The sequence below is a fragment of the Lactuca serriola genome, chromosome 2 (assembly GCF_051521515.1).
Source record: "Lactuca serriola cultivar US96UC23 chromosome 2, Lser_US96UC23_V15, whole genome shotgun sequence".
NCBI classification, from domain to species: domain Eukaryota; kingdom Viridiplantae; phylum Streptophyta; class Magnoliopsida; order Asterales; family Asteraceae; genus Lactuca; species Lactuca serriola.
In genome coordinates this window covers 32,589,063-32,601,555 of record NC_136409.1, presented here as the reverse complement: position 1 = coordinate 32,601,555, position 12,493 = coordinate 32,589,063, and the positions used below count along the sequence as shown (strand labels likewise).

The window sequence follows — 12,493 nt, the reverse complement described above, 5'->3', positions numbered from 1 at the left end:
GACCTTAATGGGGTATACCTGAATTACCCGCTTTTTTTGTAGAGCTTGTACTATATAGAGTCTGTACTATATAGTAGGTATTTGATCACGCTTAAACTAATTATCATTATTGTAAAACATGAATCTATTTATTATGCTAATATACACTAACAATAATAAAAATAATTGTTTATATATCATCATGTTCTTTAAAACTTAATTGTTTTCTAGATTATAGTTTTTATTGCAACTAACAAACTAATTATCTTGACGAAACTTCATAACATGACAAAACTTATAGCTACAATTATCTTAAACATTTTAAACTTTTAAATTAAGATCTTTAAGTATTTGTTTTTTTTAACATCTTATTAGATTAGATTAAGTAGTTAAAAATTATTTGATATCTCACTTTTTATTGACTAAAAAATCTCAATGTTCAAAGCTTGAGTAACTTCGTTTATGTCTCGTTTGTTTATATAAACAAGACTAATAAAGCACGACGTATTTATTTCATTAAACTTATTTTCCGGTGAAATTCAAAAATTATATATTTCAGGTAATACCCGAATTACCCAAACCCGACCCGATACCCGAATTTAGTTTGGGTAGGGTAACGGGTATTTTTTCTAACATTAAAAACCGAAATTACCCGACCCGAATTACCCGAAACCTGAAAAAATTACCCGATCAACACCCCTAAAATGCACCCTTATCATTTTTACAAGATACAGTTCTTATCATCTAAGCTTGTATTTAACCAAGATCAATAGACAACATTAAACTCATCACCAAATAGTAAACTAATATATCCCTCATTAGTCTTGAGCCAACTAAAATTAAATCAAGTAAATGGAAACAGATTCCATGAATAGCAATAAAGCAAGACATTAGTTCAATGCTTTTGGTAAAGAGTAATAGAAACAAACCATAAAATCCACCACCTGAATTTAAAAACGAACCAAAAACCAAACCATAAATGCAACATGTTGACAAGAGTCGCTGTAGATGTAATGCACTAAAAAATGATACTTGACAGGAAACTAATCAAGAAATATAGAATCATGGAGAGTAGATATATCAAAAACGAAAGAAGTAGATCTGATGTGTTGCCTTCAAAATGGAAATTGAGAGATGTTGTAGCACCTCCCCTCACTCTCAGCAGGTACTACCCAAACAAGACTCTCAACATAATGCACAACTTTATCTACAACATTTAGAGGACACGGATTTTCAAAGTTTTTAGGCTTTGCTACAATTGGATCATACAAAGCAAAACAATCAATGTCGACTTGAAAAAGGAATTCATTGTGTAATGTGAATCCATACGGATAAATAGCACCATCAAACTGTGAAAACGCATGAAGCTTGACCCATGATTCAGCCACCCCATAATCATCCATCACCCACACCTCACAATCACCATCTCTAACCCTTGACATAACACAAAGCTTTCCGGCTAAAACTCCAAATACATTCCATCTGTTTTGATCGTGTTGTAGTATAGAATCTGGAAGAGATATCACACTAAACGTCTCTTCACCCAAATCAAATGCCACTATCCTTTCTAACTTCCGCTTAAATTTAGTATAACAAAGCCAATGAAGTCGGCCGTTATAGCCATCTACACAAACTTCGGGTTTACACTTAATTATTCTCATATTCAACGGAAACCTTTGAGTAATTAAGTCCCATGAACCCTTTCTCATGCTATAAACCGCAACTTGTGGTACAAGGCTTGTAAGCTTAACAACTTTGTAATCATCAGTATTGGGATCATACCCAAATCGAAAATTGGTTTTTGTCTTAGAATCACCCGAGGGAAGAGGACATGGTGGGAGAGTTAACAATGCCGATAGAGAAGGGTTCCAAACGCAAATTGCATAATCACGGGAAGGCAAAGAAAATGGTCCGTAATTAAAGCATATCAAGCCATTTATAGATCCAATGACATTGCCATGACTATATTCGGATTTGGGTTTATCTGGGAGTTTGAAGAAATTACTCGGTTTGAGTTTGAGATTAGGAGAACGAGATGGGTGTGCTGTGAATGGAAAGGGGTGTGGTGTTAATGGAGAGGGGTGTATGAATGGACTATGGTAAAAAGAAAATACTCGGCTGAAGAACAAGAGAATCTCATCGTTCTGATGGATAGAGTGATGGAGGTGGGATTTTATGAAGGAGGATTCGGATAAGAGAGCATTCCAAGATTTACATACGCACCTCATTTGAGCAAGTTGTTTGGCCAATAATCGGATGAAAATGTTAGATAAAACTTCACGTGGGAGATTCTCCATAGTCGATTTCAAGTCTACTTTTTTCCTTAGCGTTTGAAAATTTTCTGTTAAGAGCTGCAAAACAATTGACACATTTTTAACTTACATATATTAATTTTCAACAAACCCAAAAAAGAAAGATTTAACACATTTTAAACTAAACATATCGATTTTGAAGTTTCAACAAACTCTTACGTAAAGACTAATATAAATAGTAAATATGAACACAATATTTTAAACTAAACACAACTCGGAAGGAAACCTCCTAACAACACAATATATGAAGAATTAGCTTTATATGTGTTGCTTTGTAGACATGGTAAGTTAAGTTGACTTCAATGCCTGATTGTTAATTAGTTCATGAAGAATTGTCAAGCTAGCTATAAAAAGAGATACCTACTTTAGCCTTGAGTTCTTTTGGATCAAGACATAAAATCTACTTTATAGAAACATAGAGTTTTGCAGAGGTTTCTTCTTGTGTGGAATCTTGCATGGGAATTAGAGATAATGTTCTTACTTCTTATTTCTGCATTTTCAGTTTTGTCATCACTAGTTTAATTTTCATCATTCATTTGGTAGGTTTTATTAAATTTAGGGCTTTTGACATCAATTTGCCAACCCAATATTAGTTTTGCTTTTTGTATGGGAATTAGATCAGTTTTTAGGCTATTCCCAATCCAATATTAGTTTTGCTTTTTGGTGATAAAATATTCAACTGATTGGTTTACACGTTAAATTTCTAGGTTTTCACCAATAAAGATGGAATTAAAGGACACTATTACGTTGTTCTTGGTGACAAATGTTTTCTTTACTTGCTGGATTAATCGATTTTTTACATGAATCATAACAAAATTAACATTGGAGAAAATCGGCGAGACATCTATAGAATAAGACTGTGAGAGAGTGACGGAGATATACCGCGAGAGGTGGTGACAGCAAAGATTTGTGAGATCACTGGCGCAGAGCGGCGGCGGTTGACTTTTTATATTTTTTCTATTTTTTTAGTTGATCTGTTGACTTTTTATAGATATTAGGTCATAAGGCATTTAGGTTTTTTAAACTTGAAAGAATTCTTATTTCACGGTGTTCTAATTTTTCCGCAAAATAAGCTTAGCCCCTATTTTGGTATTCAAAGTAAACCGGTTTTATTTTAACCGGTGCAACAAAATAGAATCCCCTTTTTTTTAATTATTTGTTCAACTAAGATCAGAAGGAGTGGGCGTGCTTCAAACCACGGTTCCACTATATCATCACCCAAAACACCATCCTTTCACTGCGGTTTTTACCGCACTTTCTCTCTCTTCACCTAAATAGTGTCGCACTCCCCATTTTCTCCCTTCTCTTTTATTTTCTATCTTTCTTCTCTCAACCAATCATTTTCTTTCTTTTCTCTCTCTTAACCATTTTCCCACTCCCTTGCTGAGGTATCAAATTGATGAAATGAAAAAAAAATATGAGTTGGCGTCTACATGGCATAAGAGGGAGTGCGGTTTCAGTGGCACCACTCCCTCCAGCCTAATGGCCTGTTTGATTATGCTGATCGGTTCGGTAACAAGTTTTTGTCTAACGGTTCCGTGAGGTTGTTTGTTTTGCTATCTGATCCGGTCCACATCTTTGACTTGATCCACAATAGTAGTAGTTGATTCGATAGGTCTGGTTGGTTCTTTGCACCTAGTTTTGGTGTAGCATCTATATTTCGATTTATCATCTTTTTTCAAAGATTTCATAACCGGACATTGAACCCATTTCATATAATGGGAGTTGCTGCTTTGCTATGCGTTAGTGATGGTGCTACCGTAAAAAATACTTTATTTGAAGATGGAAAAAAAGTTAGACTGAGAAAAATCTTTTGTTTGCCCTTCTCCCAAAAAATCTTTTTTTTGCCCTTCTCCCATAATACGTTGTACTCCTTCACATCAAAAAAATAAAAAAGGAGTTGATCGAGAAAAATCGCTTCCTCCTCAAACACCAGCCTCCTCCTCCAGCATCGTCTTCCCACTACAACAAAAAAGAGCATTAGCGATGGCTAAAACCTTCGATAATCCGTCGGTGATGGGTTTTACCAACGAAATTGCAACGAAACCAAATCTCGCGTTATATTCTTGTCGCTAAATGTTTGCAACGGATTTCCAACGGCTAGGACAAATTTTAGCGACAGATTTTTCCGTCAGTAATTAGTAATGAGTTAGCGGCAGATCTGGAAGAGCCATTAATTTCATGGAATGTTTCTTCACCCAAAATCGAATGCAACTATTCTTCTTAACTTCCAATATGAATCAGCATAATCAAACCAATAAACATGGCCATCATGACCATCTACACAAAATTCATTACAATGCATGGCCCTTAACACCCCGTTCCACAGTTTATCAAAAGAAAAGAAAAGAAGAGAAAAGAATGTCGCTAGAGAAAAGAAGAGAAAGGAAAGGAAAACAAAATTTTCTTTTGTGTTCCCGAGTTGGAGAGAAGTGGAAGGAAAATTAATTATTTTCTTCTTTCCTTCCAAATCCTCCCAAATTGGAAGGAAAGATAGGAGGGAAAGTGATCCTTCCATTTCTCTCCACTTCCTTCCTTTAATGAAACTCGGGAACACCAATTTTTTTCATTTTCTTCTCATTTCCACCAATTTCCTTTCCTTTTTCTCGTTAAGTTGAACTCGGGAACAGGGTGTAAGATTTTGATATGCGATGGAAACCTGTGAGGGATTAACTGCCAGATACCCTTTCTCATGCTATACACCTCAACTTTGTAATCAACAGTTTCTGTACCAACATCGATATCAAGTGTTGGATATGGAGATAAGGGTAGTTAGTCATCTGATTTGGGATCATATCCAAACCGATTAGGAATTCTGTTGTACTCAGTATCAAGGGGTTCTCAATAGTCGTTGGTTGTTATGTTAAAGCCATTTTCGAGTGCCAAAGAAAACTATAAAGGTCGATGAATTTATAATACTTGGTCATGCCTATTTGGAAAGGAGAGCCGGTCGTGCAAAGTTCAGGGTAGCAGGAAATTAAACTCACAGTATTCGGTCCCATTCATTTATATTTAATGCAAATATTAACTCCAATAACGCCAACTGAATCAGCTTCCCCATGTTAAATCTGCATTTACCTCATTAGACCTAATTGGGTTATAATAAATTAAAGATATCTAAGGATGTGAATTTTGTATGTTCAGTTTTTTGTTCTTGAAATATTAGGAGATGTATTTGATCACCAAAAATTAAACGATGCCACAAAATGGTGCTATTTAGCATCTTTATTTCCACTAAATAATGTTTTGGATTATCGTTAATTTAGTAATTATCTAATCTAAAGTGTTGTAAGAAAAAATAATTGGGCTTGGATAAGTTGCAACTTGTAGAAGTGAAAATTTTGAGGACGTGACGACCTGTCTACAAATAGCCGACAAGAGGGTCTATGTGATCTTGATGTGAATGTCAGTAGAGTGATATTAAGGATTTTCCGCATGTTTTCAAGATATGCATACCCATTTATGCTTTCTCAATTCTTTCAATGTCTCAACAACCAAAAATTAATATAAACAATAAGGTTGGTAACTTGCAAATAGAATTTGGTTCTACTCTAGAAGAAAAGTTATTTAGATTGTCATTTTATAACAAATTGGGGGTTTTTTATTATTGGTTTTAGGGTACCGATTCGACCTACAAATCAAATGTGAGAATTTGTTGAGTTTATTATACACCATTTCAATGAAATCTTTTTCGCCACCAACGGATGACTCTTTACTTGTTGAGTCTTAAATCTCAATGGGAGATTATCAAAGAGGATGTGATGAGCTTTGTCAAACACTTTGAATATTCCGGGACTTTAATTTGTGAGGAGTTGCAACTCATCCTTTATCACCCTTGTCCTGAAGACTAAGGACCCTCATTGTACCTTAGTTGAGGCTAGGCCCATGCAAATCACTAGCAAAACATTAGGGTTCTTGTTCATTTTGGTGTTATTCTGAGTACTATTAATCAATATTAATAGAAGCTTTTGGTTTTGTTTTTAGTCAATGAATCTTTTTACAAATCGGTTCATAACAAAAGACAAACTACTATAGGCCAATTACCAAAACCCATACTTGTCCTTTTCTACAACCATAAGTTTTGGCTATAACTAACTCAGATTATATACAAATAATTATAAGAAATCACAACCAGGGCTGGCCCAAGGGTTGTTCAAGGAGTGCTTATGAACGGCCCACAAAAATATAAGGCCCAATTTTTTTTTAGGGTATTTTTAGATTTTTTGGATATATCATATGAGAAAGGAAACGATGCAAGCACAACGCGAATTAGAAATCAGATGAGCTGGAATCAATAACTTTTTGGGAAAAGGAAACGATGTTTTGGAGGGTGTTTGGATAAATTAGTTTATAGCTTATTAACTTATTAGTGGTGAGAGAAAGCAGCTTATCTCCACCTCAATAAACTGATTTTTAATGTTTTTTATCCAAACACTTAAATTTAGCTTATAGCGGTAGGGATAAGCAATAAGCTATAAGCTCCCTCGTTTTTCCCTATCCAAACATCTTGGTTCTCGATGATGATGATGATTACAATTTAAGCATCAGGAAGACAAGAACTAGTTGACGATGGCTAGCGGTATTCTACTCTTCTTATTTCTTATTTGCTTAAATCAGGAAGAAATCAGTCAAAAAAATCTGTAATCCTCGATAATCAGAAAGAAAACACAAAATCATAAGCTTTTTAGTTCATACCTTTTTCTTCTTAATTGTTCAGTGAATCAGAATAGGGAGTCAAGCTTCAAAAATCTAAAGCAAATTGAAATCGAGAGTTAGGTTTCTAAAACCAGAATCTTGGATTGTGTCTAGGAACGAAAATCAGAAGGTGTTATATCTATTTGGTATATTTCTAATGTTGTTTAGGAGTATTTTTTTTTTTTATTCTTTCTTTTCTTGTATCCAGAAGATTAAAGCAACTTTGATTTTGGAAGTTTCTGATTTTAAGATTGTCTTGACGTGTATAAAAACAACAGTATTATACATTTTTTTTATCAATCTGATACAATTCTTATATTATGTAGAAGTAAATAAGTTTTTTTCCATTGTTTCTTATCCGTATTTTCAGGAATTCATAGGCATTGATATTTGTTGACTTTGAATCCCTCTGTGAGGCTTAGAAGTTTCTAATTTCAGATTTTTTTGAAATGTCAAAAATTAGATGGTGACTTCTTGATTTCCAGTTTTTTATTAGAAAAAAAAAAATCAAAGTTTTCTTTTCTGATAGTGTAATATAATTCTCTAATTTCATTTTTGATTTTTTTTTTCAGTTTTAGACAAGGTGTTATACTTTGCTACTTGAGTTACAATGAATATTATAATGATGGTTGTTTTTGTGTAGAAGCAATTTTTTGTGTATTATGTTGAAGAAGATCATAGTTTATGTATTTTTCAATAGAATATGAAAAATTATAATCTTTTTACTTAAATTTTAGGTTTTTCATGTTTTATGACCATTATTTTGTTGAATTACATAGGGCCTTCATAATCTTGCGGCCGGCTCTGATCACAACAAGTGTCTTTTATGAACACGACCTCTTAAAAAGCTTCACACTATTTTTGTGAGATTCTAAGAAAAGGGGCTCAACCAGACTCTTAACCCATCCCGAGCCCAAAACTAACACATGTAACGGGGCCTAGTAGAAAAATCTATTAAGTCTTATAATCGGGCCTTCATAAGTAGTCATAACTCTGAGCTAGCTAGCCCTTTTAATTGATTTTTCTCTATAAACTTTTTTTTTTAAATATATATAGTATATAAAATATTTAACAAAGATTTATTAATGTATCGACTAATAAAACTGTTATTTGGCTTCTTTTTATTTAGAGAATATAGTATGCAAACCTCTAGTGTTTCCACAAGATATGAGTTTACATAACGAAATTTATTTCATTAGACTTCACCTATACATATTGGTCTAAGAAAATTAAACATGCTCCTTGAATAGAAAATAACGCTATACACTAAAGTTAAGTAGTCAACATAAACCTAATTCTAAAAAATATTATCAGGAAAGTAAATATAAAAAAAGATAGTATAAGTAGAAAGAACTAATCTGGTGGAATATTATTTCCCTTGGCCCATTATCCATCTTGTTGATGCATGTTTGCAATTCTGCAAAGTTATCAGAGATGTTGAAAGAACTAATCTCAGGTTTAACAGGTACTATCCAAACAAGACTGTCCGCGTACTCGAGAATTTTGATCATACCCATATGTTTAGCCGCAGTATTGATGATTTTAAACTTTGTAATCATCGGTTTTTGGATCAAACCCAAACCGGATATCACATCTGGTGGAATAACTATAACCAGGGGAAGGAATAGAAAGTGGGGGGATATTTAGCATGGTGTTGAGAGAAGGGTTCCAAATGTGAACAGAAAAATAGTCATATGATGTGTGAGAAAATTAAACATATTAGGCCATTAACAGAACCTATAACTCTACAATGTCTTCTCTCGGGATATATCGGGAGTTTGATGAAATTAGTGAGTTCGAGATGGGGAGAACAAGTGGAATGTGCTGTGAATAATCTCCTCTCAAAAGAAAATTCTTCGTCCATGAACACCAATAGAATTTTATTGTTGTTATGGATGGAATGATGCAGGTGACATTTTATGAAAGAGGTTTGTGATAAGAGAGCATTCCAAGATTTAGAGACACACCTCATTTGAGCAAAGCTGTTTTGCTAATAAACGGATGAATATTTCTGATAAAACATCTCCTGGGAGGTCATCCATGGTCGCTTGCTGCTGTGGTGAAGCCACTTTCGGGTATCAAAGGATTATGGTGGACCAAGTTTCAGTTGGCCGATCTTCTTTTGAAAGAAGGTATTCGTCATTCAAGCACGAGATTCTGTTTTGGATTGTTAAGGAGGGAGAGATCTCTTTCCTTTTTATATATTTAGATTTATTGATTATTGATATGTGTCTCAGTAAAAGAAAATTAATTTTCGAAAATAAGTTCAAAGATAGTGACAGATGCCCATAACTCCATTTTAGAAAAAACATATTTAAAAGTGACCATAGCCCCCTTTTGCCAAATACAGTAATACTCGAAAGTGATGCAAAATCAAAGTCAATCTTCATTAGTTAGGCACCATGCCATATGTGCCTATGTGGTGCCCAAACTGATCAGTTGTACCATATTAAACATGGCTAATTAACCTTTAAGTTCTTTCAATACTTCAAATTGACCATTGCCCATTATGTATGTATAGATGTATGTTGGTAAACCGATGAGTTTATTTGCAAAAAAGGGGCAGTTTTTTAAAATATGTTTGCTCTTCACAAGCTAAAGGTCACACCTCAACGTACATCAGTATTATCTATTTAAACTCGAAAAAAATGCTAAAAAACTGCAACTAACCTAACTAAACTTAAGACTCTGACTCATCAGCCCACATGGCTTTGAATTATTCGATACAAAAAAACGTGACATAAAAACAATTTCTGAATTACTCCATCATTTTCCTCCTTAATTCAAAAATCATACCTTCACTACTCCAAGGAGACTTCGCATCTCCTCAAACTTCAATCTTCCTAATGACTTGGTTAGAACATCAGCCTTATGTTCCTTGCTACAGACATGAGTGAGTGAAATGTCCCCATTCTCAACACATTCTCGGATGAAGTGGAACCGGATATCTATGTGCTTACTTCTGCCATGGAAGACTGGGTTCTTCATTAAATCTAGTGAAGATTTGTTTTCCACCTTCCTCTCAACAGGTGGCAACTTCTGTCTGGTTATCTCACTGAGCAGTCTTCTAAGCCAAATTCCTTAACAGACTGCCATGGTGGCAGCCATAAATTCTGCTTCCACATGTAGAGAGTGCCACACACCTCTGCTTCTGTGATACCCATGTGATAAAGTTTTCATTCATGTAGAACACCATACCTCCTGTGCTTCTTCGATCATTGACATCATTTGCTAAATCACTATCAGTGTACCCATTTAGTGTGACATTTCCCTTTCCTTTTGAGTTAGGTACCTTAATCCACCAACTATGCTTCGATATTCTGTGGGATTCACCAGTTCACTTCCATCTTCTTTCCGGAGTTTAAGCTTGTGTTCCATAGGAGTCTTTGTGGGATTACAATCTTGCATACCTGTTTTGACAAGCATGTTTTTGGCATAGGATTCCTGTTTCAGGGTAATCCCATCTCCTTTTTGGTTCACTTCAATTCCTAAGTAATGAGTCAAGAGCCCCAGATCACTCATCTCAAACTTGGTATTCATGTCCCTTTTGAACATCTGAACACTTTTATAGCAGCTTCCTGTCACAAGCAGGTCATCTACATACACTCCTACGATCAAAGTGTTTCCATCATACCTCTTGGTGTAGACTGAGTACTCATGGGCACATCTCGAGAAACCAATGCTTTTCAGGTGTCGATCCAAGCAAGCATTCCAAGCCCTAGGAGCTTGTTTGAGCCCGTAAAGAGCTTTAGATAATTTGAGCACCTTGTGAGCTTGCCCCTTCTTCTGATAACCTTCTGGTTGGCAAACGTAGACCTCTTCTTCTAGGTTTCCATTTAAGAATTCCGATTTGACATCTAGATGGTGAACCTTCCGCCCTTTTGAACCTGCTAGAGCTAGGATGAGACGTATTGTATCAATTCTGGCTACTGGGGCAAATACCTCATCGTAATCGATCCCATGTTTTTGGACGTACCCTTTTGCCACAATCCTGGCTTTGTGTTTGACGATTTTCCCATTCGGGTCCTTCTTGAGTTTGAAAACCCACTTCAATACGATGGCCCTGCGATTCTTTGGAAGATCGACCAGACGCCAGCTATTGTTTCTTTCGATCGATGTTAATTCTGCATCCATTGCTTCTCATCATTCCCTTTTCCTACTAGCCTCAAGATACGATGTGGGTTCTTCATCGTTTCGTATCATCATAAGTTCTTCAGGGGGTATGTGAATATCATCTGTGCTTTCGTACAGGTCTGTAAGCAACCTAAACCGCTTTGGGGCACCACCACCAGTCGAGCTAGAAGCGATGCTCGTAGTCGCTGACTGAATCAATGAATCAATCATGATCGGTGAATTGGGTGTGACTGTGGTATTTTTGGTATCGGACTAACCGATGGGCTTACTTGTGGGTGACCCGGAACATTGGACTGCTCACTATCAGCCCAAATAGGTGATGATGACCCATTCTCTTGATCTGGTGTGTCTGGTACCCATTCTTCTTCTTCAACATAGACTTCTCTAACTTTATCGAATCCTTCGACTGTGAAACTTACCCCCGGTATCGCTTTGATCTTTTCGCTCTTCTCCCATGTCCATCTCCGATTTTCTTCAAATACAGCATATCGAATTACGTACATCTTCCCAATGTCTGGGTCCAGAAGCCTATGGGCTTTTGACCCTTTTTCTACACCTAGATGAACCAGGGGCATGCTTCTGTCTTCTAGTTTCCTCAAATGCCCTTTGACAATTTTCATATGGACTATGCAGCCGAACACCCTAAGATGTGCTACATGTGGCTTTCTCCCAAACCACATTTCATAAGGAGTCATATCCTTCAAGTCTTTCGTGTGAGTTCTGTTCAAGACATAAACAGAGTACGCCACAGCTTCTCCCCACAATACATTAGGCACAGACATTATCTTCAAATTGCATGTCACCATCTCCAATATAGTCCGGTTACGTCTCTCTACTACTCCATTTTGCTGTGGAGAGTAAGGAGTCGTGTAATGTCTCTCCAACCCAGTTTCTTCACAGTACTTCGTGAATTCGTTTAATAGGAATTCTCATCCATGATCGGTTCTGAACACCTTTACTTTTTCCCCTGCTTCAATCTCTACTTTGCTTCTAAAGTTCTTAAATACTTGTAGAGCTTCATCCATAGATTTCAGCAAGTATACCCACATCACCCTACTAAAATCATCAACCATCAACATGAAGTATTTGTTACCAGAGGGTGTTGGAGGTGTAACCGGCCCACATAAATCACCATAGACCAACTCCAGCTTTTTCTTTGCCCTAAAGTTCGTCTGAGTTGGAAATGGGTTCCTTGCTTCAATCTCTACTTTGCTTCTAAAGTTCTTAAATACTTGTAGAGCTTCATCCATAGATTTCAACAAGTATACCCACATTACCCTACTAAAATCATCAACCATCAACATGAAGTATTTGTTACCAGAGTGTGTTGGAGGAGTAACCGACCCACATAAATCACCATAGACCAACTCCAG

At 35.9% G+C, this 12,493-nt stretch overlaps 1 protein-coding gene across 1 annotated transcript; it reads right to left on the bottom strand.

Annotated features, from left to right (window-relative positions):
* Window positions 1-1,094: 1,094 nt before the first annotated feature.
* LOC145089139 (F-box/kelch-repeat protein At3g23880-like) lies at window positions 1,095-2,276 on the bottom strand. The gene has a single exon (XM_079027622.1). The coding sequence runs from the start codon at window positions 2,274-2,276 to the stop codon at window positions 1,095-1,097; it is 1,182 nt and encodes a 393-aa protein (XP_078883748.1).
* Window positions 2,277-12,493: the final 10,217 nt, after the last annotated feature.

Excerpts from the sequence above, each read along its gene's own strand:
- LOC145089139 (XM_079027622.1), bottom strand. The coding sequence starts at position 2,276 with ATGGAGAATCTCCCACGTGAAGTTTTATCTAACATTTTCATCCGATTA.